This window comes from Ambystoma mexicanum, chromosome 4q, assembly GCF_040938575.1.
Source record: "Ambystoma mexicanum isolate Mex_15411 chromosome 4q, UKY_AmexF1_1, whole genome shotgun sequence".
NCBI lineage: Eukaryota > Metazoa > Chordata > Amphibia > Caudata > Ambystomatidae > Ambystoma > Ambystoma mexicanum.
Window position 1 is genome coordinate 1,272,944,094 of NC_090928.1, and position 23,547 is coordinate 1,272,967,640.

The 23,547-nt window shown below is 46.7% G+C and overlaps 1 protein-coding gene across 2 annotated transcripts in view; it reads right to left on the minus strand.

The window, feature by feature from the left end:
- LOC138468364 (phosphofurin acidic cluster sorting protein 2-like) overlaps positions 1-23,547 on the minus strand; it is a 1,643,699-nt gene that overhangs the window by 271,987 nt on the left and 1,348,165 nt on the right. The window contains exon 19 of one of the 2 annotated variants that reach the window (XM_069608896.1): positions 23,290-23,322. The exons of the other annotated variant lie outside the window; for it this stretch is intronic. Coding sequence (XP_069464997.1) covers positions 23,290-23,322 — 33 coding nt within the window. The remainder of the gene's footprint in view (positions 1-23,289; positions 23,323-23,547) is intronic. 2 annotated transcript variants of the gene reach the window in all.

Genomic DNA, 23,547 nt, shown 5'->3' on the forward strand with positions numbered 1-23,547 from the left:
GAGAACTCCTCACACCCACCTTTTTTCTTAAACTGCTCCTGTGTAAACCAGTGGAGGAGAAGAATGTAGCAGAATCTGTATTCTTTAGACAGATTCAATCAGATTAGGTGGCGATCTCAACAGACCAGCATATCCCAGATCCCATTTCCTGAAGCTAGAGTGGATGATCCTTGGAGTAAGCCAGTACTCTAACAACAGTGGTTAAGCAGAACCTTGTGACAACAATATAACACTGTTTGTTTTTTTTCAAGTCCCTTAAAATGCCCTTAGAAGGCATGCTGGCTTCCTGGGAGCTTCTGGCATTTAGGAGGATGAGTTGAAAATGCAGTCGCCACAATGTATCGCCTTATTTGTAACACTTAAGTCCTTCATCAGCCTTTGCCTTATGGGAAATGTCCCAAAATACTGTATCCGTTTGTACGAATGGTACAAAAGACCGAAAAAGGCCGGTCCATTTGTACGAATCAGAAAATACTGAACATGAGTAGCAGGAGTTGCGGGGGTGTCCCCCGCTTCCCATGTTTGGCATTTTTCAGATTTGGGATTTGCGGGGGTACGCACGTTAGAGGAACGGAACTGACGCTGCAGGGGTACAGGAGGCGGCGGCCAGGAAAAAGGTAAGTAGGAGGGATGAGAGAGGGTGGAAAGGGGAATTAGGGTAGTTTAAGTACTTTTGGGTTGTTTTACCGAATTCAGAATGCAGCAAAATTGACTACGGTCAATTCTGCCACAAACATTTCGACTTCGGTAAAACAACCCAATTCCTGCCTTATGCTTTACTTTTATAGTATTCTTAGGGTTTTGCAGCACCATTTGAATTCAAATATAAGTCACTGGTTTTACTGGTTTGTATGAGGCGCAAGCTCAACAAGAAATGCCAGGAAGCCACAGGGAATTCTTGGCCGGCGGTTCCTGTTGATACAACTGATGTGCACCCATTGAGAGACCCAAGCCCATCCTATCTGCTAAAACCTTCTATAAAACAGTCAACAACTCTGGGATGCTATAGTTGAACAACCTCAAGAAAGACTATGGGCCACATTATAAGTTTGCCGGTCCAGTAACAACGGTACCGGTAAGCTTGCCGGTACCGTTGTTACCGGACCAGCAAACTACGAGTTCTGCTCGCGGGTGACTTCCCACCCACCAGGACTGACCTGGCGGGCGTACCGGCACCCGCGAGCTGAGCATGTCAGATGCACCAGCACCATTCTGAATGGTGCCGGTGCATCCAACCTCCCCACCCCCATTGAGCCCCAATGTTCTTTCTATGGATTCTTCTCCTGCAGATTCCTCATCAGATAGATATCCTCATCCAGCCATGCTGCTCGGAAAATTCTTCAACAGGGGGCGTAGTGGAACTCGACCTGGTCGTTGATCGCCGACCTGTCTTGCTCGGTGGTCGATCGTCGGCTCCGGAAGTGACATCAGGTGGTGTATATATACTGCTTCACTATGCGCCGTACCTCAGTTCCTGCCTTTTTCACCGGTGCTCAACCGCTGCAGGGGAAAAAAGAGAACAAGGCCAAATAGCCCATAAAAAGTTAACAAAAACCAAGGTTCCCATAGGGATACATAGACTTTGTAAAAATTTTTCCCACCATTTTTCTTTTTTTTAAACCAGAGATTGAGAAAGACATACAGCTTGCTAGACAGAAAATGATCACAATAGAACTATCACTAAGTGTCCGCTCTCCCGAGAACAGGCATCGCCAACTACTAACGCTTTCTGAGCGGGGATGGATGGGAGGGGTGGTGAGGAATCTGCAGGAAAATAATCCATAGAAAGAACATTACAGTGAGTCATTTCTCCTTCAATGGATTACCTTTCTCCTACAGATTTCTCATCAGATAGACTCCCAAAGCAGTGGAAAAATGGAGTCGAGCAGAAAGTTCACAGCAAAAGGTTTTGTAACCTTTTGCTGTGAACACCTGCCCTGCCAAAGCACACTTCAACTCCACGGGCGACGTCCAGGCTATAGTGCCTTGGAGTGAAGACCAAGTTGCCACTGGGCAAATGTCCCTGAATGGGACCCCCCTTTGCAAGGCTGCAGATGCAGAGACCCCTGTGGTCAAGTGTGCTCTTATGCCGGGAGGCAGTCCCTTGCCTGCAGATTGGCAACATTCTGCAATGCATAAGATAATACATCGGGAAAGTGTCTGCTTGTCACAGCTGACCTTTTCTAGCTAAGAAGTAGGCCACAATAACTTATCAGTCTTCCGATATTCCGCCACCCATGCCACATAAAAGCTTAAGGCCCTTTTGGGATCCAACTGATAGAAGTGCTCCTCTTCCTTACAGGGGTTCAAAGGTGGGTACAATACAGGCAGATCTATAGCCTGTAAAAGGTGAAACTCTGATACCATCTTCGGAAGGAAACCCAGGTTTACCTTCAGCAAGACCTTCTCAAAAATGGGTGCTTACAGCAGGGCCTGTAATTCGCTGACCCACTTGGCGGAAGTAATGGCAACCAAGAAGACTGTCTTTTGCGTAAGCAGCCGTCAAAGAGCAAGAGTGTAAGGACTCAAAGGTAGCCGCCATCAGAAAAGTCAGAACCGGATTTATATCCCAATCGGGGACAACAAAAGGAACCGACAAAAACTTATTGACAAGGCCCTTCAAGAATTGGTCATAACCGGGATCGTAAAAAAGGAACCTTGATCCAGAGATCTTTTGAACACAGACACCTTTGACTGTGGGGACCTGAAGGCCTGCAGAGGTCAGTGACAGTAGGAACTCCATCATTGTAGTGGTGGGGCAAGAGATAGGGTCAATCTCGCATTCCCTGCACCATGCCTCAAATCTTCTCCATCTGCACGTGTACATCTTGTAGATGGTCTGCGTGCAGCGGTAACACCTCGAGCACCTCCTCAGGCAGATAGCAGTCATCATATATCATCCTCTCAAGAGCCACGCATATAGGTTGAGGGATTCCGGGTTCGGGTGGAGCACCCGACCGGGTTAGGAGATCCGAGATCCGGGTGACGAGGCAACCAGAGAAGTGGGCAGATGAACAAGTTACTTCTTACCTTGTAAAGTTCTTTCGATGAGGTGTTCCTCTGACGTATTCCTTATCTTGATAGATTACTTCCAGATTGCTGGCCTTGGAAATGTTTTTCAGTAGAGGGCGCTACGCGTCGACGTCCCTCGAGTTGGTGTCCCTCGACAGCCTCCGTATCAGCGCTGATGTCATCGTGCGTATAAATAGACTCGCGCAGCGTCCGTTGCTCAGTTCTGTTTTGAAGCTTAAGAGTAGCTGTGCATGAATTGGTTATTGACCTTGAAGGAGCGTAAGCTGCAACCACAAGGGAAGTTTTACTGAGGGGGTTGGATGGGAGGGGCGATAAGGAATACGTCGGAGGAACATCCCATCGAAAGAACGTTACAAGGTAAGAAGTAACTTGTTCTTCGAAGGGACTGTGTCCTCCGATGTATTCCTTATCTCGATAGACTCCCATAGCAGTGGTGTGTAAACGGAGGTGGGAGTAAAATTGTAATATTTCCCTTTAAGAATGAACAGAGTGTAACACAGCTTTGCCAAATCTTGTCTCCTGGCTAGAGGAGGAATCCAATTGTAGGATTTTGTAAAGGTATATGCGGACGACCATGTAGCAGCCGCACATATGTCTCGAATCGGTACCCCTCTTTGGAGGGCCGAAGAGGCTGCAATAACCCTGGTTGAATGAGCCCTAAGGTGTTGAGGGGGCTCTTTCCCTGCCACTTTGTAGTATTCTAGAATGGCTAAAATAATCTATCTTTGTTAGGGAGAATTCTCTGTTTGGGCTGAATGTCCTAACCTAGTGAGTCCCCCAGCAGCTTTGTTGGATTTCTGGAGTTTGTTTTTTTTCTCCTGCCAAGAGTGAGTCTCTTTTCTTCATACTCTTGGACATGATTTGAGGGGTTCCTTTGACTGTTAATGTGTTTTATGTGCTATGGGGCCTTTTACTCCATAGGGTCACATGTGTTTTTACTATGTGTGTTACACAGCACCCTCAGTGCAGTGACACAGGGGTGTCATAGTGACACCCCACCATAGACTCCATACCCTGGGACTGACTACTGTCTCTCAGGGCATGTAAAGTCACCATTGGCTTTACTAGTCCCAAATTATGAACAGAAACCAGTACAAACCATCATATTGTGGATGTACTGGTCGAGGCAATTCGATTGCCCCGGGGTCTGTTAGTCGAGGGGGCACGTCTCCGTCCCCTCTGATCGAGTTTTGGCTGGTGGCAGTGGACACTACTTTTTATATTCGACCGTGAATATATCTCTATGGGATTTTCCCATTGTTCGAGGCTACCAACTTTAATTATTTAATTCTCATAGCCTCGAACATACCGCTGGTTTATTTATTTAATATTAATTCAACGGTTGGTATTTTTTGCCAGAACTCTTTTCTAAAATGGCATTTGTGTTCGCCTCTGTAACTCCAAACCAAAGGTCCAGCCCTTTGTTCCACTTTTTTGGCGGGCTTCTCCACAGAAGCCTCCAAAAGTGGTGCCACTCTGTCTGGGTACCACAGGGGGTGTAGGAGGGGGTTTAGGCACCCTGGATTGAGTTACCTTGGTAACTCAAGTCGCACTATTGTGTGATTGGCCCAAGTGGTGGGCCGGCCGGCTCACCACTTAGCATGTTTGATTGACAGCTAGGCTGAGTGAATGGGGTGTGCTGCATAAAAGCAGGGCTCTTGGGACTGGAACTTCAGAAGTCGCCACAGGACCTGAGAATCCGACGAGGGAGAAGCTGAGCTGACCTGCTACGACAACACCACTGGTGGAGCCCTGTGGAACCGACTCACCACTTCCAGATGACAGAGAAGATCTCCCGGCTGGAGAGTCTTCTTCCCCTGACTGGTGGGCACAACCAGTTTACCTTCTTTTCCTCGCATCCCAGGACGTCTTGTGGTCGAATTGCCTGTGCCAAGCACCTCGGCAACCGGATAGCCACTTAACACTGGACTGTGAATAAAAGGACTGCTCCTTTTAACTGAGAACTCCGCGGCTGGTTTCTTCCCTGGCAGTGCAACAGACTCCTGTCTTCCTCCCTGACGAGATCCTCTCTTCCCCGGACAAAGCACCCGCTGCCAGGAACAACTGCCCCCGCTGGAGTATTCTCACCACTTTAAGGTACCGTGTCCGCCAGGCCTCCCTTTCTAAAGATTGCTACAAGGTAATAATAATCCCTTAACCTTCAGGACTGGGCTGGGCGCCTTGATCATCTAACTGGTCCCTTTCTTTTGGTCCAACTCTTTCTGAACTGATTTCGAGACTTTTGGGCACTTTGAACCGTGTGCCCTTGGACACATTTCGACCGGAGCCTCTTACAGTGGGTCCGGCCTGGTTAACTTTGACTTTACGGTTTTAACCTGCCTTCTTCTCCTACTGTGTTCTTCTGAAAGTGTTGGGATCTATTTCTATATTTGCTCTGCCTTTCTCTCCCTTTTAAACTGATTGATTAGAGTGCCATCTTCGTTAAGCGCTCACCGCTGTCTGAAAATAAGTGTTGCTTTACTTAAGACTTGTCTAACTAATCATTGAAGGGAGTGTATGTCTTTTAGTGACCGTGTTTTTGAACCGCTTAAAATTAGTGCCTGTGTGTTTTATTAGATGTGGTTTTAAATAAATACTTATATCTCTTTTATACCAAGCTCTGGTCAGTGTTTGCTTGTTCTACTGTGTTCTTTTGACCTATTGTGAATACTCTGTATACTGCCTAACTCTTCTTGAGGGAAGTCTGACTGCTCAGCCACAGCTACTAAGTGAATCTGTGTGGTACTGACTGCTACCAAGTGGGTTTACTGCCAAACACCTGTAGTCTTAAATCTTTTGCAGTGGTCCCAGAGGGAACTGAACATGTTTCTGCCTAACAATCTTGAAATGGTCTGTTTTGTGATTGGCAATCCTAATTTGTGTCCTGCATAACCTATGAACAGTTGGTCTGCTTGCCTTATCCTGGCAAGTCTGCTGATAGAAAAACTCAAGGCTCGCCTTGGATCCAGTCTATGTAGCCTCTCTTCCTCTTTCCCTGGATGGGGAGGAGGATAGAATGAAGGTAAGGTTATCTTCTGAGTGATGTGGAATTCAGAGACTACCTTTGGGAGGAAATTAGGCTTCACTTGTAGGACAACTTTGTCTTTGTGAAAAATTGTATGAGGAGGTTTGCAAGATAGAGCTTGTAATTCGCTCACTCTTCTGGCAGATGTCAAAGCCACTAGTAAGACTGTTTTAAGGGTGAGAAATCTTAATGAACAAGAATGGAGTGGTTCAAAAGGAGTACACATCAGGAAATTTAAGACTAGATTTAAGACCCACAAGGGAACTTGAAACGGCTTTGGGGGATAGACATTAGTTAACCCCTTCAGAAATTGAATTACTAGGGGTAATTTGAAATATGATGGCTCCTCCGCAGTGCGCTTGAACATCGACAGCGCTGCGAGGTAGCCCTTGATCGTACCAACTTGAAGGCCTGAATTTTCCAAATAGAGCAAAAAGATAACACCATTGGTGTACCGCATGAAAAGGGTTCGATATTCTTTTCTCTACACCAGCTGCAAAACTTGTTCCAACGGCAGCGGTGTCTTTGTTGCTGGCCTTCTAGCCAAAAGCAACACCTCCATGACGTCATCTGGGAGGTCCCAATTCTTGTATCTTAACCTTTCAGAAACAAGGCGTGACGGTTGAGGGTTCTGATGTCTGGATGGAGAACCTGACCTCCCTTCTGCGAGAGAAGATCCTCCCTGTGCGGAAGACGAATCAGAGGGCAGATGGACATGTCCAGAAAGTCTGGATACCACGTTCTCCTGGCCCAGTCTGGGGCAATTAGGATCATAGTCTTCCGGAATCTTCTCAACCTCCTGATCATCTGAGGAATGACAGGGACTGGAGGAAACGCGTACAGAAGTGGAAACTCCCAGTCCACTACAAACGTGCCCCCTAGAGCTCCTCTCGGGGGAAATTCCCTTGAACAAAACTGGTCGCACTTCCTGTTGATCATGGTGGCGAACAGATCCACTTGAGGGGTTCCCCAAAGGGTGAAGATCTCTAGAAGGACTTTCTGAGCTATCTCCCACTCGTGGGAGACTGTGCTCTGCCTGCTCAGAGCATCCGCTGTCAAGTTCTTCTCTCCGGCTAGGTGAACTGCCGATAGAGAGATTCCTTCCTGAATTGCCCAAAACCAGAGCTGCATTGCCTCTCTGCACAGTGGCAGTGACCCTACGCCTCCTATTTTGTTGAGGTAGTGCATGGCCACCGTGTTGTCCATCATTATCAGGACATTTCTCCCCTGTACTGATGGCAGGAAAGCTTTCAGCGCTAGTCTGATCGCTCTCAGCTCTAACAGGTTGATGTGTAGTCTGGACTCCGATGGAGACCAACGACCGCTGATGGCCAAGTCGTTGGCATGGGCTCCCCACCCCATGAGTGAGGCATCCGTGACTACTGTTATCTCCGGCCATGGTTGCCAAAAATGTTCTCCTTTCAAAATGTTCTCCCGACAAGCCCACCACTGAAGGTCTCGAGCCACTTTGTCCGGGACCTGAAGGAGATCTGTCATTCTTCCTGAGAATTGTGACCACTGGGTTCTTAGTGCCCACTGGAGGGATCTCATTCTCAGGCGAGCCTCTGGCACAAGGAAGATGCAGGATGCCATGAGGCCTAGTAACCTCAAAAAGTCGAAGGCTGGGAGACGTTGGGCATTTTGAAACTTGGTGACCATCTGCAGAATATCTTGAGCCCTCACCTCTGGTGGCGAGGCTTTCCCCACGGAAGTGTCCAGGACCGCTCCGATGAACTGGAGTCTCTGTGATGGTATCATCTGTGACTTATTTAAATTGAGGGAGAAGCCTAGTTTGTGAAGGAAGTGGCAGACATAATCAAGTTGGATCTGAGCTTGTTCCGAAGATACTGCTCTGATCAACCAATAGTTTAGGTAGGGGTAGACATGGATCCCTTCCCTCCTTAGACTTGCAGCCACTACTGACATTAGCTTGGTGAAGACCCTCGAAGCGGAGATCAGCCCAAATGGCAGAACGCGAAATTGATAGTGAGAGTTGCCAATTGCGAACCTCAGGTATTTCCTGTGTTTGAGATGGATTGGCACATGGAAATAAGCATCCTGAAGGTCTAGAGATACAAGCAAGTCCTGAAGCTGGAGGGCTTGAAGGATCTGAGAGAGAGTTACCATCTTGAACTTGTCCTTCCTGAGGAATTTGTTCAATTCTCGTAAGTCCAAGATGGGTCTCGGTCCTCCGTCCTTCTTCGGTACTAGAAAGTAGGGGGAATACCAACCCTTGTTCCTCTCTGCTACATTTACCGGTTCTATGGCACCTTTCTCTAGCAGGTCTAGAATCTCCTGCGAAAGGAGCGGGTCTGGAAACTTCAAAGAGTTGTTCCCCGCTGGATGACTCTGAGGGGTGCGTAGAAAAGGCAGGCAGTAACCTTGGGCAACTGTCTCCAATGCCCAAGCATCTGACGTAATAGCCTGCCATTCCGTCAGATGTTGAGTTAACCTGCCCCCTACTGGTGTCTTGTGAGGAGAGACCTCAGAGTGGTTTAGAGGCGGCTGACGCAGATACCGAGGGCAAGGAGGCATCTGCTGCTGCGGCTTTTGTACTTTTAACCCGTCCACCTCAGGTGAATCATTTTTGGCCCCCTTTGAGCTGGCTGTCCTCTGCCTTTTCCGAATGCGGAATAAAAGCGAAAGGACCTATCCCTCCAAGAGGTTCCTGAGGGGCGATACAGAGTTTGACGGATTGCAGCTCCAAGAGATTTCGCTGCTGCCTTCGATGTTTGTAACTTCTCTAGGCTGTCATCAGCCTTCTTACCAAACAAAGAAGTGCCGTCAAAGGGCATATTCAAAAGTCTGGCCTGTACATCTGGAGCAAAACCAGACTTTCGCAACCATGCAAATCTGCGGATTGTAGTACTTGCCGCCATGGCCCTGCTGATACTGTCAGCAGAATCAATTTCAGTTTGAAGGGACTCGCACATTGCGTCTTTACCATCTTTAATGATGTTCAGAAATGCTTCCCTTTCCTCTCCTTCCGGGAGACAGTCAGCCGCAGATGAAGCACACCCCCAAAGTGTATGGCTGAATCTTGCGAGCGTGCAAGTAACATTAATGGATTTAAGCGCCATGCTACATGCCGAGAAGACCTTTTTTGACATAGAGTCAAACCTTTTATCATCCCTGTCCTGTGGAATAGTAGGGTATGCAGATCTACTGTTCGATGAAGTTGCTGCTTGTACAACCAAACTCTCTGGAGTTGGATGTTTGCTCAAATATTCAGGGTCAGAAGCAGATACCCTATATTTGCCAGATAGTTGTTTGTTAACTGCCGGGATAACCTCAGCAGTTTCCCAGTTGACAGATATTTTTCTCTGCAATGCAGCATGAAAGGGAACCACAGGATCTTCCTGTGGGCCTTTAAGTAAAATGTCCGTAAGATCACCCTGTTGAAAAGAAGGTGAAGGTGTAGACCACCCCATGAACTCTATTATTCTGGCCATTAAGACCCTATAAGGGGTCTCAGCATGTTACCCTGGGTCTGGTTTAGCGAATTGTACTTCTGGAGAAGTATCTAAACCACTTGCCTCAAGCAAAGAGTCTTGAAGGTCTTTCAATCTGTTCTCTTCAGAGATAAATTCCTCTGGTATAGGTGTAGTGGTCCTCTGTAACCCAAAGGGTCTTTGATGGTCAGAATCCTCCCCCTCCTCATATATAGAGGACAAAGCTCTGAAATAATCTGACCTTGGTTATTGTTTAAAATACATTTCTAGAGCAGAAGGGGCCAAGCTTGTAGTCACCGGTTGAGAAAACGTCGAAGTTGTTGACGCGGAAGTCAAAGGCTTCGATGAAACTGAAAAAGGCATCGAAAAAGTATGAAGAGGCCTCGAAGAACTCGAGAGGATCGGAATCCTACTCGGGTTCGTCGAGATTATCGACGACATCCTCGAGGTCATGGTCGAAGCCCTTGGTACATCTACTGACTGAGATGCAGTAACAGCAGTAGGTCTGTCCTTTATCGGTGTCGACAGCGGCGTTGAGGATGACGTCGATTCGACCGATTTGTGTGTCGACGGGCCCTTCGATAAAGGCGTTGATGACGCAGATTCATGAGTCGAAGGAACCTTCGACGACGGCGTCGATGACGCAGTCTTACTGCCTTTGCTCTAGGGTTCATGACGCTCTCGGGCAGTTTATTTGGCCGGGTGCAATGACTCGCAGCTTTTCGATTTTTCGGGTCTTTCACCCAGGGTATAACCTTTAGCCGTCTCGGAGGGGGTCGAGGCCGCTTTCTCAAAGACGCTAAGCATTTTTTTACGGAATTCCTCCCACTTAGCTGGAGAGCTGTGTTTCGTGGGGCAGGTGACCCTTTCCGGGGAAGTGGAAGAAGACGAAGAAGAGGGAGATCTACGACGCCTCTTTTTCGAGTGTTTAGATCTCGAAGACTGATGGGAACCGCTTCGAGACCTTGAACAGGAATGTTTCCTGTGACGGCGAGGAGACAAATGTCTCGACTCTTCCGAGGAAACTTTCGAAGAAGTTGAAGTTTTAAGAGTCTTACCTCTTTTTAGCTTCCCCTTATGCTCCTTCAAGGCTTTCGCCGTCATGGACATACAGTCCTCGCATTCCGAACAGTGATGCTCCGATCCCAGGCACCACAAACAGATCCTGTGAGGATCCGGCAACGACATTTTCTTCCCACAATCAAAACACTTTTTGAAGCCAGAGCGTGGGGTCGACAGTTCGGAAGAGGAAGCCATCGAATGAAGAAGATATCTTCGAGGAATAATAAGAATATACTTGAATAAAGAACTGAGCAACACAATTCCGAGGCCCACGAAGCGCGGAAAAACAGAACTGAGCAACGGACGCTGCGCAAGTCTATTCATACGGACGATGACGTTGGCGCCGATACGGAGGCTGTCGAGAGACACCAACTCGAGGGAGGTCGACGCGCAATGCCCTCTACTGGAAAAAAAATTCTGAGGCCAGCAAGCTGGAAGTAATTTATCAAGATAAAGAATACGTCGGAGGACACAATCCCTTCGAAAGTCGGATCCAGAAAGTCTGAGTACCATGTCCTCCTCACTCAATCCGGGACGAGCAAGTTCATGGTTGCTCGAAACCTCCTCAACCTCCTGAGAACCCAAGGAATGATGGGAATCGGAGGGAAGGCCAGCACACCGTTTACTGGGAATTCCCTCAAGCAAAACTGTCTGCACTTCCTGTTGTACTCCGTGGAAAACAGATCCACTGTTGGGGTACCCAGAGAGAGAAGACCTCATCTAGGACTTAATGGCACACTTCTCACTTGTGTGAGACCGTGCTCTGCCTGCTCAGAGCATCTGCCAAACTGTTCTTTGTCCCCGCCAGATGAACTGCCGAGACCGAGACCTGGTTCTCTAACAGCCAGAACCACAGCTGCATGCCTCTCGGCAGAGGGGGAGGGAGCGCACGCCACCCAGCTTATTCAGGTAGTGCATGGCCATCATATTGCCCATCAAAATCAGGGATTGCTTCTCCTTCAGAGATGGGGCTAAGGACCTCAGGGCTGGCCTGATGGACCCCAACTCCAACCTGCTGATGTGCCACCTGGCTTACATTGTTGACCAAAGGCGGCTCACCTGCAAGTCCTTGAGGTAAGTGCCTCAATCCTTCAAGGACATGTCCATGACTACTCAGGCCTGAGTCCACAGAAGCCAGAAGTGTTCCACCGCCAGTAAATTGCTGTCAGCCCACCAGGAAAGATTGTTGATCACTGACCTGGATACCCTTGTAAATATCTAATTTGCAACCTGGACTCTGGCACTAGAAAAATACAGGAGGCCATGAGGCCTAAGAGGCGGAGGAAGGATGCCCATGGTAAGGTGCCTTGTTTCCGGGAACAGACTCACCATCTGCGCAATGCTGATTACTCTCTGATTACTCTCTCCTTGGATGGGCAAAGTCTTCCCTGCCCGAGTGTCTAGGACTGCCTGATGAATTGGAGCCTTGGGACTAGTGTCATGTGGGACTTTTGCAAGTTCAGGGAGAAGCCCAGCCTGTGGAGTAGTGAACAGTTGTCCTGTAGGTGGGACAGGACCTGCTCTGCTGACCTCCCTTGTATCAGCTAGTGGTCCAAGTAAAGGAATATGTGGACACCGGATCTCCTGAGGTGAGCCGCGACTACCGCCATGAGCTTGGTGAAGACCCTTGCAGTGCAGGTCAATCCAAAGGGGAGAACCTTGAACTGACAGGGCTTTCCCCCTATGAGGAACCTCAGGAATTTCCTGTGCTTTTGATGTTTCGGCACATGGAAGTAAGCATCCTGAAGGTCTATAGACACAAGCCAGTCCTGCAACTGGAGAGCGTGGAGGATCTCTCTCAATGTCACTATCCTGAATGTGTCTTTCCTCAGGAGCTTGTTCAAGGCCCTGAGGTCCAGTATGGGACGTAGACCTCCTCCCTTCTTGGGCACCAGGAAATACCGGGAATACCAGCCCAACCTTCTCTGCTCGGGTGGTACCTCTTCCATGGCACCCTTCAACAGTAGGGCTCTCAGTGCTTCCTGGAGCTCCTGGTTCCGGTTAGCAAGGAGGTTGCTAACCTCATAGGTTTCTTAGGAAGGGCAGACAAGAACCCCACTGCATGAGCTCCAGGGCCAAGGTGTCAGATATAATCTCGTGCCATTGGGCCCAATGCGCTGACAAGAATCCACCAACTGGTGAGTTTTGGGAGGGGAAAAGCAAAGCGGCCTGCCTGCTGGCCTCTGGAAGCCCCCCTGCCCCTTCCAGGGCATGTGAAATGCTTTTACCCCTGCCTGGCTTGCGGGAGCTGCGCCTTCCTGCCGTAAGGCACGTAACACCTGTAGCCCTTGCCCTTAGAGGCAGGCCTGGCTTGCTGCGCAGCTAGACCCAGCGATTTTGCTGCAAGTTTTGACTCCTTGAACTTCTCCAGGGAATCATCAGCCTTTGGACCGAAAAGGAATTCTCCCTTGAAAGTCATGTACAGCAACCTATTCTGGACATTAGGTGAAAGAAATCGAGGAGCGCAGCTAGGCCTGTCTCCTGAGTATCACTGCCGATCCCATTGGCCGGCCAACGCAGTTTGCCACATCCAAGCCCATTTGCAGTGACTGACTGGCCACCTCCTTCCCATCATCCAACAGCTGTATAAAACCATCTTGCAGGTTCCCTTCAGGGATGTACTGGGCTGCGTGTTCCACTGCCTTTCAAAGGCCAACGGAATACTTGGCAAAACCACAGGACACATTACTCGTCTTCAAGGCCATGCTGTCAGAGGTGAAAATCTTTTTTGCAACAGCATCCCGCCTCTTGCCCTCACTGTCAGGAGGCAGATTCAAGGTGGATGATGCTGCCCTGGTGGAAACCGTGGCCGACTGAATAACTAGTCCTTCCCAGGAAGGGTGAAAGGACAAAAAGGATGAATCCTCTTTTGCCGGCCTGTATTTGCCTGTCAAGTTGGAGTTGACTGGAAGAATAGAGCAGGGCCATTACCAGGAAAGATTGTTGATCACTGACCTGGATACCCTTTGTAAATATCTAATTTGCAACCTGGCCTCTGGCACTAGAAAAATACAGGAGGCCATGAGGCCTAAGAGGCGGAGGAAGGAAGCCCATGGTAAGGTGCCTTGTTTCCGGGAACAGACTCACCATCTGCGCAATGCTGATTACTCTCTGATTACTCTCTCCTTGGGTGGGCAAAGTCTTCCCTGCCCAAGTGTCTAGGACTGCCTGATGAATTGGAGCCTTGGGACTAGTGTCATGTGGGACTTTTGCAAGTTCAGGGTGAAGCCCAGCCTGTGGAGTAGTGAACAGTTGTCCTGTAGGTGGGACAGGACCTGCTCTGCTGACCTCCCTCGGATCAGCTAGTGGTCCAAGTAAAGGAATATGTGGACACCGGATCTCCTGAGGTGAGCCGCGACTACCGCCATGAGCTTGGTGAAGACCCTTGCAGTGCAGGTCAATCCAAAGGGGAGAACCTTGAACTGACAGGGCTTTCCCCCTTTGAGGAACCTCAGGAATTTCCTGTGCTTTTGATGTTTCGGCACATGGAAGTAAGCATCCTGAAGGTCTATAGACACAAGCCAGTCCTGCAACTGGAGAGCGTGGAGGATCTCTTTCAATGTCACTATCCTGAATTTGTCTTTCCTCAGGAACTTGTTCAAGGCCCTGAGGTCCAGTATGGGACGTAGACCTCCTCCCTTCTTGGGCACCAGGAAATACCGGGAATACCAGCCCAACCTTCTCTGCTCGGGTGGTACCTCTTCCATGGCACCCTTCAACAGTAGGGCTCTCAGTGCTTCCTGGAGCTCCTGGTTCCGGTTAGCAAGGAGGTTGCTAACCTCATAGGTTTCTTAGGAAGGGCAGACAAGAACCCCACTGCATGAGCTCCAGGGCCAAGGTGTCAGATATAATCTCGTGCCATTGGGGCCAATGCGCTGACAAGCGTCCACCAACTGGTGAGTTTTGGGAGGGGAAAAGCAAAGCGGCCTGCCTGCTGGCCTCTGGAAGCCGCCCTGCCCCTTCCGGGGCATGTGAAATGCTTTTACCCCTGCCTGGCTTGCGGGAGCTGCGCCTTCCTGCCGTAAGGCACGTAACACCTGTAGCCCTTTTGCCCTTAGTGGCAGGCCTGGCTTGCTGCGCAGCTAGACCCAGCGATTTTGCGGCAAGTTTTGACTCCTTCAACTTCTCCAGGGAATCATCAGCCTTTGGACCGAAAAGGAATTCTCCCTTGAAAGTCATGTACAGCAACCTATTCTGGACGTTAGGTGAAAGAAATCGAGGAGCGCAGCTAGGCCTGTCTCCTGAGTATCACTGCCGATGCCATTGGCCGGCCAACGCAGTTTGCCACATCCAGGCCCATTTGCAGTAACTGACTGGCCACCTCCTTCCCATCATCCAACAGCTGTATAAAACCATCTTGCAGGTTCCCTTCAGGGATGTACTGGGCTGCGTGTTCCACTGCCTTTCAAAGGCCAAAGGAATACTTGGCAAAACCACAGGACACATTACTCGTCTTCAAGGCCATGCTGTCAGAGGTGAAAATCTTTTTTGCAACAGCATCCCGCCTCTAGCCCTCACTGTCACGAGGCAGATTCAAGGTGGATGATGCTGCCCTGGTGGAAACCGTGGCCGACTGAATAACTAGTCCTTCCCGGGAAGGGTGAAAGGACAAAAAGGACGAATCCTCTTTTGCCGGCCTGTATTTGCCTGTCAAGTTGGAGTTGACTGGAAGAATAGAGCAGGGCCATTGCCACACGGAGGCGACTGGGTCAGCTACAGCTGGATTCAGTGGCATGTGTCTTTCCATAGTGGGACCCTCGTCCAAGATATCACTTAAATCATAACACTGGGCTGGAACTGCAGAAGCATTCAATCCCAGAGTGTCGACCACTCCGTCCACTAGTGACCTAAATTTGGCATAGGCATGAGTGTAAAATTGAGTCTGTTGCAACTCAACATCTGGGGCTGTATCCAGCCCACTCACATCATGCAGCCCCTGTGCCAAGGACAGGAGGTCTGCCTGGTCATCAAAATAACCCACATTACCAGCCCCTGAATATATTGGGACGACGTCTCCTTGATCGCCCCCACCGAAAATGATGGCATGGAGCCTAAGAAATCGGCCTGGGAAAGCGGGACAAAGGTTCAATCGCTGATAGTCGGCGTTGAGGGCTTATCCTTTGATATCGAAGGGGTAACTGTCAGCGCCAGCTTAAACTTGGGTGTGTTGGGAATGGTCGAGCCCTGAGGCTCACAGGAAGGTCCCAGCTTCGAAGGCTTAAGTGCCTTCTTCTGAGTCGAGGACTTGATGAGTAAAGCATCATGTGCCTCAAAAGCAGCGCATCGAGCGAGCGGAAAAAAGGAACTGACGTACGGGGTGTAGTAACACAGTATATATAGGACACCCAGCCGACGATCAAGCACCGAGCAAGGTGGGTCGGCGATCAATGGCAGAGTCAAGGTCCACTACGCCTCCTGTCGAAGAATTTTCTGAGCAGCCGAGCTGGATGAGGATAGCTATCTGACAAGGAATCTGCAAGAGAAAGTCAATCCATTAAACTGGGAATTTTTAAACACAAGCACAGTACAACTGGACACTGCAGACAGATCTTTATGAAAGGTTGCCTTGGACGAACAGGTTAGTAAGGCAGTTGGGTGGATCACTGGAAAGTGTCTGTAATTGTACCTCTGAAAAACAGGCTGGTAAAGCAATATGGTGACAACACAAGCTAGAGACCTAGTAATAGTACTGGGTCACACAACCGCTCTCACTTGGGCACGTAATTCTTTCTGGTTCAGGACAATGCGTTCAGGTATCCATAGTGTACCATACTTCTTAAAAATAGAGAGATGACTCTCTTTGGTTTATATCAAAAATGATGATTTATCCAAAGTAATTCAAATGTAAAGCTATCACTAATAATTCTTAGTGAAGAAGCAATCGCCACAATCCATATGTAATAGACTAAATAAGCCAATGCATTTCGGAAAACATTTCCTTCATCAGGGCAAGTCTAGTTATACAAGTAATAAATGTAAACCTACCGCACTAAGGCTGAACCTCGACTTTTTAGTGATGCTGGAATAGCTCCACATTATGTGGCTTACCCTTGTGTAACGTGTGGAACTTTTTGTCCTATACCTATACTACAGGCGTGTATTTGCCACTCTGCACTATTCTCAGTTCTGGCTGAGAATGATGTTTTGAACTACTTAATAATATCCGTAGTGCTTGTCCCGGACGATGTTTGGGACCCAAGGTGCCGCCCCACGGTGACACCTTATGCACTGAGACTGTACCTTAACTGTTCTTTGAATAGCCCCACCTTATGTGGTTCCCTTTGGTGTACCTCCCACTTTCACTATCCTTAACTGTCTGATGTATATTTCATTTTTGTTGATTTTTGTTAAATATTGTCTGCGCATAACATCACCACTTCTGGCCGTCTTGTCAGCCAATCGACCCGTGAGAGTATTTTTTCTATGTCCATTATTTTGTTTTTTATTTTTATTTAGATTTTGGCATTACAATATCGAGCACTAACATGTTAGGTCTCATAAATGTCTATTTTATTGATTTATGCGGTCTATGGCCAGTTTTACATCGTTGTTCGTGACCACCGGCAACGTACAGATGCGAGGCGGTCACGTGCCTAACAAAAGAGCCGTCGTCTAGACAACGGCCCCACACGGCAGTCTGAGGCACTGCCCTGCAGCTGCACGAAGGAGGATCTGTTCGCTCCCTGTGCTGCTAGGTGAGAAACTGACTACAACTCTTTCACCCTTGCAACACATTAATGCTTTTAAAGACACAGCATCTAATTCGATTTTTTATGACCTGTAGATCTGTTACCTTGTGAATACAAGTGGATTCATTCCATTCCTCCACTAATAACGTTATCTACGACCCACTGCTAAGTGGGCATGAACGTTGGACGTTCTGTTTCTCACCATTGGCCACACCTATGAGGTAAAACTACGCCTTATTCGTCTTGGTTTCACTCGCTTACATTACAAACCATTCATTGTGTTTTTCTTTTTTGTCTTCCATATTTATCTATTATGCAACATCAACTGATTGGTATGTTCTTCTTTTCTATTATTCTTTTCATGAATGCGTGTTTGATTTTATTTTGACTATAATGATGTGTATGCATTTTGATATACGTTTACATTTATTACTTGTATAACTAGACTTGCCCTGATGAAGGAAATGTTTTCCGAAATGCATTGGCTTATTTAGTTTATTACATATGGATTGTGGCGATTGCTTCCTCACTAAGAATTATAAGTGATAGCTTTACATTTGAATTACTTTGGATAAATCATCATTTTTGATATAAACCAAACAGACTCATCTCTCTATTATTAAGAAATATGGTACACTATGGATACCTGAACGCATTGTCCTGAACCAGAAAGAATTACGTGCCCAAGGTGGGCCCAAATGAGAGCGGTTGTGTGACCCAGTACTATTACTAGGTCTCTAGCTTGTGTTGTAACCATAAGTCCGGGTGTCTCCAGACTTGTCACAGCCAGCTCCTCCTTAACTGGATGAATTTTTTTGAACATTTAATTCTGACTCCATACCTACTTGAACATTTTGAACAGTTTGAACACTTTGTGGTGCCCACTCTCCTCTCTGTTTGTTAAAGCAATATGGTGAAGCAAATCTCTGCAGCATGTGTAGCAACTGAAGGAGCTATCTTACCAGTTAGGTTGAGTGCGCACTTCAAATCTAGGAAGCAATAGACTTGAAACTCAAGTCACTGGCACCATATAAATTAAGTTTAACAATTCTTAACAAGTGAACATTGAGAGCCATGTGCAAAGTATTAGACAATTTGTGAAATACACACGATAGCATATTTCTTCACCTTGCTTATAAACACAAATGTGGATTGTGATGGGGACATGAATGCTGCAATGAATGGTGTGCACCAATATGCATTTGAAAATGTATATTATTGTGCATGATAATGTTGCGCTTTCTCCATTCTGCACTGCTTCCCAATTTTCTTCTCACAATCTTTTATGTTGTGATTAAGGCACTGTCTTCAGATAAACCACTTTCCACAATTTGCAAGGCTTCTCCTGGTCAAAGTGACTTCCAGATGGTATACAACCCTCCATTTATACCAAAGCACCTTCCATAATTTATAAGACAAAGAATCTTACACAATTTAAAAGACCCTTTCTTTGTAGCAAAGCACCTATCCCAATAACAATGCCCACCCTTTATACCAAAGCACCTTCCGAAATATATATAATAACTCCCTATCCAATCACCACCTTCGATTTCTAAGATCCTCCCTTCGGAACAAATAACCTTTCACAATTTGCAAGATCCTCCTTCTGGTCAATGCTACTTTTTCCATTTACAACCCTCCTCCTTTATATGAAAGCATGTTCCATGATTTAACATCAACCTCCTTGACAAGGTGCCTTCTACAATTTACAAGATTCTCCCTTTATGACGAAATGGCCCTTCCAGATTTTGAAAGACTTGTTAAAGCACCTTCCACAATTTACAAGATCCTCCCTTTATAAAGCCAATGTTCCATACAAAACACTTGACACCACATAAAATCCCTATAAAAGAACCATCTGAAGTGGAAGCGTCCTTCCTGCTCCCCATGCATGGGTGCTCCTGCACATACACGCGAAGATTCCGGAGGTTTGAGGTGGAGTCGATAGAGAGCTGCAACCACTTGCCACAGTTCTCCAGGGATAAGGTAGAGACGGGCACGTTGGAATTGCTTCCCGTCCAGCAAAGGCAAGTCCTTCAAACACTCAGATGAACAAACACATTGAGTTGTGTACAGGTGATCTCAGATTTTTGCCACTAGTACACTCACGCTCAATGTCTCAAAGTTTCAGTCTTAGGACCTTGGGGATCTAATGTCATGCCATGCAGTGCTAAGATGCAGAACCAAGTCCTGCACACCCATCATAGCCATGGACAGGACTGATACCATCAACTCCTGCTTCCTGCAAGGAACAAGTACAAATAGCTATAGAAAACAGTTTTTACCCCACTCTTAAAAACCTCCACCCAAGCTCATTTTTTCCATACTGACGTATGACCACAGGACACCAGACCAGAGATTGTGATTGGAGAGCTGGAGCCTCAGCATTGCTCTCGGCCACGGTCCGGCTCTGGACCACCATAGGCTACTCTACATCACTATCGCTGGACTCTTGATTGTAGGTTTAGGGTCTAGGAGGAAGGCTGCCAGGAGGAAAAGTGACAAGTGCAGTAGTCCCAGCTGTCAATAACTTCAACTTATTGCCTGCACCCTTTGTACTCATGAAAGATGCATGAGAGGGACGAGACAGCTAAGAGGCCGGAATAACATCATGAATAACAGCTTGACCAAACTGGGCATCTGCCCTACAGATCCGATCCAGTGGCCCATGTAGCCATTCTGCTGATGACAACTAGGGAATAGCTTGATATGTAACAGAATGATATGCAGGAAATCACTAATTGTGCAAGTGGACATGGGTGTCTTGGAAGCTTATCGTATAGATCAGAGTGCCAAAGGACACACACAATATGGCTGATCTTTTAAACCACATGCTCCTAAATCAGGTAAATCCTCGGAGTTCGTTGAAAATTTATTGAGTGGCGAAGCCTGTTCACGCCCGAGGAAGGACATGGGAAGAAGGTGGGAAGACTTTTTCTGGTGCAAATAAAAATCAGATGGCACCCTAGGGAGGAATGCAGGGTGAAAAATAAGCTTTCCATGATGAAACATTATGAAATGGTCATCAGGTAATGGAGTTCGGGCTAACGTGAATGCAGCCACAAAAAACTCTTAGTGTATCCAAACGAGGGCCAGCAGTGGTCATGTGCTGCAAAGGCATGACCGATAAAGTCAAGGTCCCAGTTAGGTTTTGGGCATTTCAGTGGGCAAAACAAACGTGCAAGGCTGCTTAAGTGACGCTACACATCAGGGCTGAGTAGTGAAAAGCAGTGTCCTTCAGAGCCAAAATAAGTGCACACACAGGCAGCAGCCAGGTTAGACTTGCAGGAGTCAACTTGGATGCCATCACAAATCTATGCCATCTGTTTTAACAATGAGATCTGGTGAAGAGCTTTTCTTTCTGCTAAAGTGATAACAGGTGATAACCTGGGGTGGGGTCTTCAGATTGAATGATACCAAGTTCAGCACAATATATTAAACTATTGAATTAACCTGAGAAAGCATGGTACACCATGTGAAACACTGCAGGAGTTCTGGCCTATTTGAACATTGCAAAGAAAAAAAAATACTGTTTTTAGGGTTTTACTGTTGTCTCCAGAGGTGACATTATCCAAGGTGGGGCTCATTGTGAGTGCTGCCTACCGATCAAAAGTTTTTTTTTAATAAATGTTGCCAACTCATGGATAGATAAGCCAAGGATTTACTCAGCATTACCCACACAGGGACTGAAATCCTACTCCACAGATGAAGATGTTCCCAGGGAGATCACTGCCTACTCACAGGAAAGATCAATCTGTGGAACAACATTCTTTATTAATTTAGACACTATTAACTTCAATGTTGCACCTAATAAAATCTGTAAGCCATATGATTACAGGGATCGAAATTAAGATTGGATAAGCAGGAGCTAAAGCCAGCTCATGGGTATCCAGCATTGACCAGTGACAGGCAGATACCACTGGGGAACAAGGAGCTAGTACATGGTTCTGCAAATCTAACTCCAACTTAAGATGCAAAGATATACTGCCTGACTCATGGAAATATTTGTCCCGAAAACGCAGATTTGCGCGCCTTTCTGCCCGAAAATCCCTGTTTGAAGTATGGGGATTTTTGGACAGAAAGGTGCGCAAATCTGCGTTTTCAGTGCAAATAATTTCATGAATCAGGCAGATAATGGTTTACATTATTTATTACCCCTTATGCTTTAAATGTCGTACCGATGTGTTTGGGTGTTTATTTATAGATTGTCCCAAATCCAGAGTTAAACTCAGATAGTTTTGTTTGTTTGGCATCAGTTGGCCTGAGGAGCCAAAAGGTAGCTCTGGTAGCTGTTGGTTTCAAGCTAACCAGGCGCTCCTGGGCTATAAGGTAAATAGAAGGTAAATAGCTCCCAGCAATATCGGTCCCTGGATTACGATCTAGCGGAGTGCAGCTACCTTCAAATCCGATGGCACAAGAAAACAGAGACACTATTCTATTGTGCCAAAGCTGCCTTTGGCCAGAAAGACCCCCCTCCTATAAAATGCAACATGATATAGGTGAAGCACCTTCCACAAATTATAAAACCCATTACTACAAAAAGGACTTCCAATAATCGCAAAACTCCTTCCTCTATGCCACGTTGGACTATTTGTAAGACCCTGCTTACTACCAAAAGAATGTGTGCTACTAGCAAGGCTCCTTTTCCGCAAACAACATTGAGCTATTCATAAGAATCCATCCTACCAAACAACTTTCAGTATTTAGAACACTAGTCTTTCATGCTAAAGCACCTTTCAAGATGTACTCTACCCCTTCCTACCAACCAAAGAAGCTTCTGGTTAAAGAACCTTCTGTATTTTGCAAAACTCTTCCTTCCTAGCAAACTACTGTCCACAGCACAAATCTTCTCATTCAAACCAATACACAATTACAAAACTTTTCATTCAGGTCACAGCACCTTCCTTGGTTTACAAGACTCATTTTGACATCACTTTCCATATTTCACAAGAAGTCGTTTTTAAAGGTTGCAAATTGTTTACAATAGTGTGCCACTAATCCCTCCCACAGTCAATCCCATACTTTGGAATATGCTTACATCTTGGAAAAATCCTTCTTATATAATGAAGTATTTCAAATACTACCCTCCTTGTTGCAGTAGATCCAAACATAAAATACCAATTCCTTTAGAAAACCAAGTTTCCATTTGGCAATGATAATTTGTCTTGCCCATCCCCGATCTCAGATTGACAGAAACACAAGACTTTACAAAACAGGTTTCTACCATTGTGCCTTTCCTTAAGTTTACAAGATTTCGATTTCTATTAATCATTACGCTACAGATTTCAATGACTTAACTTACTAGGGTATACCGTGCACATTACAAAACACCACCACCCTCTTATCACTATGATACGGTTTAGTTTAATAAGTATATTTTATACTATAGAACCCATCTCTTTTGTTCGAAAGATGCTACCTTGCTTGAGAACGCTACTCAATTTGACTTGTGGTCTCAATCAGTTATGTGCCTCTATTTCATAAATTAGGAACTTTTTCTCAAATGCTCTTACCAATGCCTTACAGCGCCATACCTGCCTCCATAGAACCCCCATTCACTGCATGCTCCTCTGCTGGTCAACGTTCCTTGGCACTGTACGTATTATTCCATTATCCATCCACTGCCTCAAAGTGATCTACCATCAGACCACCACACAAATACCACAGATTTCAACCAGTCGAGGTGACCCTGCTTATGAAATTCTAGACATTTCCTGATCAGTCTGCCACTGGCTCCATGGCACTCCCTGATCTTTAAACATCCCACTCGAACCCCAATATAATCTTGCATTCCTTGAGGCTGTTCCACTGATTTTAAAGACTCAGCTCAACATTTCCAAGTAGCTCTAATCCTAGAACCGCCAACGGAACCCCTTGGAAGCAGCTGTGAAAGCGTATCTGGTGAGATGAGCGTTAGCGATGGACTCAAACACATCAGATTCAATACAGAAATGGGGCGGGAGGGGGGAGATACAGATGGAGCAGTACACAATGGGGGTCACGTGAGCACACAGCCACGGTTCAATACCTGATGTAAAAATCAAAGTACAGACTTCTCTTCCTTGAAGGCCAAAAACCAAAAGAAGTGACACGTGAAAAGGTTTGCTGCTGCAAGACAGGTTCAAAATACAGAAAGACCTGACATGTGGAAAGGACTGCTGGAAGATAGTGTCAAAATACAAAAAGACCATGACAAATAAAATTTGCACAATACAGTCATTAAATATTGCTTCAGAACATACCTTCCAGGGACTGAGGAAGCCTCCTTGTGTACTATCCAGCTCGC